Here is a 2,122-nt window from a genome sequence, read left to right on the forward strand (position 1 = left end):
GGGCTAGTGCCACCGCCGCCCGCCCGAACGCGCCGCCCGCTCGCGCGGCCACCATGGAGCGCCCGGGAGCGGGTGAGACCGGGCTGCCGAGCGGGCGGGGGCGGGCGGGCGACGGGAGCCGAGGGGGCTTGGGCCCAGCTCTGCGCCCAGCCTCGGGAGGCCCGGCCCCGGGGAGAGCTCGGCCCTCCGCCGGCGCCACTCGGAGCCTCCCCTCCCACTCCCCAGCGGGACTAAGCGCAGCACCGAGGAACCCGCTGTGCATCCGAGGGTTCTCAGTGCTGCGGGGAAGGAGCCCCGTACTGCACGCTTTGTGGGCACCACGGGGAGCCAGGGCTGAGAGCTTGTTCCTAAGTTTCGTTTTTGTTTCTCCCTTCTCATCGGTGACCTTTAGCACAAAGTTTTTGTTAACAGAGTTCACGTTAAAGTTCATGCCCTTCTGACGGTGTTAGTGTGGTAAACAAAACCCAGAACCAAAGCGATTTTTTCTTATATCACGAATATTAAACACCTGAACCACCGTGCTGTCTCATTTAGGATTTTACGCTAGGTTTGGAAAATAGCTATTTTAAAAGTGGCGCCAAGTCTATACTAGGGACCGGAATGAATTTCCAGCTTGGGTCACCATTTGCTGCGCGCAGAACTTTGTGGGTAGAGCGAGTTAGGGGTTGGACTTTGGATGTAAGGGGCCAAAAACCAATTAGAGAAAAGGTGCTCTTCGGCTAGATTTTGATAGCATACATGCGCACAAAGTCTAAAAAGCATACAACGTTAAAATGTATTATATAAATAGCCGTTAACTACTGTAGATATGTTTACAGTTGTAACTCGGATGGAGTGATGAAGACCTTGAGCGCAGATGCCTACGGTATCAGTTTTTGGGATTCATTTATAAAATGCATGAGCATGGAAATTGTTAAGAAGAGTCACACCCCAGTTCCTTGTATAAGTGTGGCTTTGCACTTCAGGATGCTGTTAGCATCTGTATCTTTTCCTTGAACAAAGTTCAAGATGTTTGTGGGGGTACAGACTCTTCTCATTCCCTTTCAGTTATTTGCTTGTTTTGCCAATTTCTCCCTAGTAATTCGGATTGTACTTTTGTTCCCTTTTTATGATGAAGAAACCAAAGGGTGGAGACCACGTGACTTGTTGATTATTGCACAACTCTATTAATCCAGCTGTAAGATGCCACTACGTTTAGTAGCTAAGCCAGGAGGAGAAAGGATGGCAGGGGCCCTGTCCATGGGTTCTTGGGGAGTATATTTACTATTTACCTAGAGGAGAGATGAGGACAGTCTTGCTTTTTTTTCTGAGTTAATAATTCCTATGTACTAAAGTTGTTTCAATTATTCTGTAACTTGATAGCAGTTAGTTTGTAATTCAAATTTTAGACTGCTGTTGATTTTGACATAACACTGCAGTCCAGTTCAACATGCTTTATTTAACAAGGTGGAGAAAGAAGTTGAGCAAGTGACATTATGCCTAATTTTCATTTTTACATCAAGTGAGATACTGGCACCTTAAGTTCCTTCATCCTGTGAAAATGAGAGAATCTGTAATGTGCCCAGGCTGCCATTAAATACCAAGAATTATTCTTCATGGGCCCTGGGATAGCCATTTGGTAGTGTAGCTTGAGACATTTATTTATTTATTATTTTTTTGAGACAGGGTCTTGCTTTCTTGCCCAGACTGGAATGTTGCGGCACAATTGATCATAGCTGGTGGTGACCTTGAACTCCTGGGCTCAAGCAATCCTCTTGCCCCAGCCTGTTGAGTAGCTGTGAGGAATAGCCCTGCATGCTGCCATGCTCAGCTATTAAATTATGGTTTCTCTATTTTTTAGAGATGGATTTTGCTGTGTTGTTCAGGCTGATCTTGAACTCCTGGGCTCAAGTGATCCTCTTGCCTCAGTCTCCTAAAGTGCTGCGATTATAGGCGTGAGGCACTGCAGATGGCCCATTTGCTGCTTAATAATTTCCAGAACAGCATATTTACATTCATGTTTTCTTTTTTTTTGAAACAGTCTCACTCAGGCATCATGGGGTTGAGTACCATGGCATTATAATTCACAGCAACCTCAAACTCTTGGGCTCAACTAATTCTCTTGCCTCAGCCTCCCAAGTAG

The 2,122-nt window shown here is 46.5% G+C and overlaps 1 protein-coding gene across 4 annotated transcripts in view; it reads left to right on the forward strand.

Moving 5' to 3' along the window:
• The first annotated feature begins 14 nt into the window (after positions 1-14).
• AKAP7 (A-kinase anchoring protein 7) overlaps positions 15-2,122 on the forward strand; it is a 142,602-nt gene continuing 140,494 nt past the window's right edge. For all 4 annotated transcript variants that reach the window (XM_023513493.1, XM_003781669.3, XM_023513485.1 and 1 more), the window contains exon 1: positions 15-72. In XM_023513493.1, the coding sequence (XP_023369261.1) occupies positions 54-72 (19 nt within the window). In that variant the 5' untranslated portion in view covers positions 15-53. The remainder of the gene's footprint in view (positions 73-2,122) is intronic.

This window comes from Otolemur garnettii, unplaced genomic scaffold, assembly GCF_000181295.1.
Source record: "Otolemur garnettii isolate 467f Iridium unplaced genomic scaffold, OtoGar3 scaffold00002, whole genome shotgun sequence".
Taxonomy (NCBI): domain Eukaryota; kingdom Metazoa; phylum Chordata; class Mammalia; order Primates; family Galagidae; genus Otolemur; species Otolemur garnettii.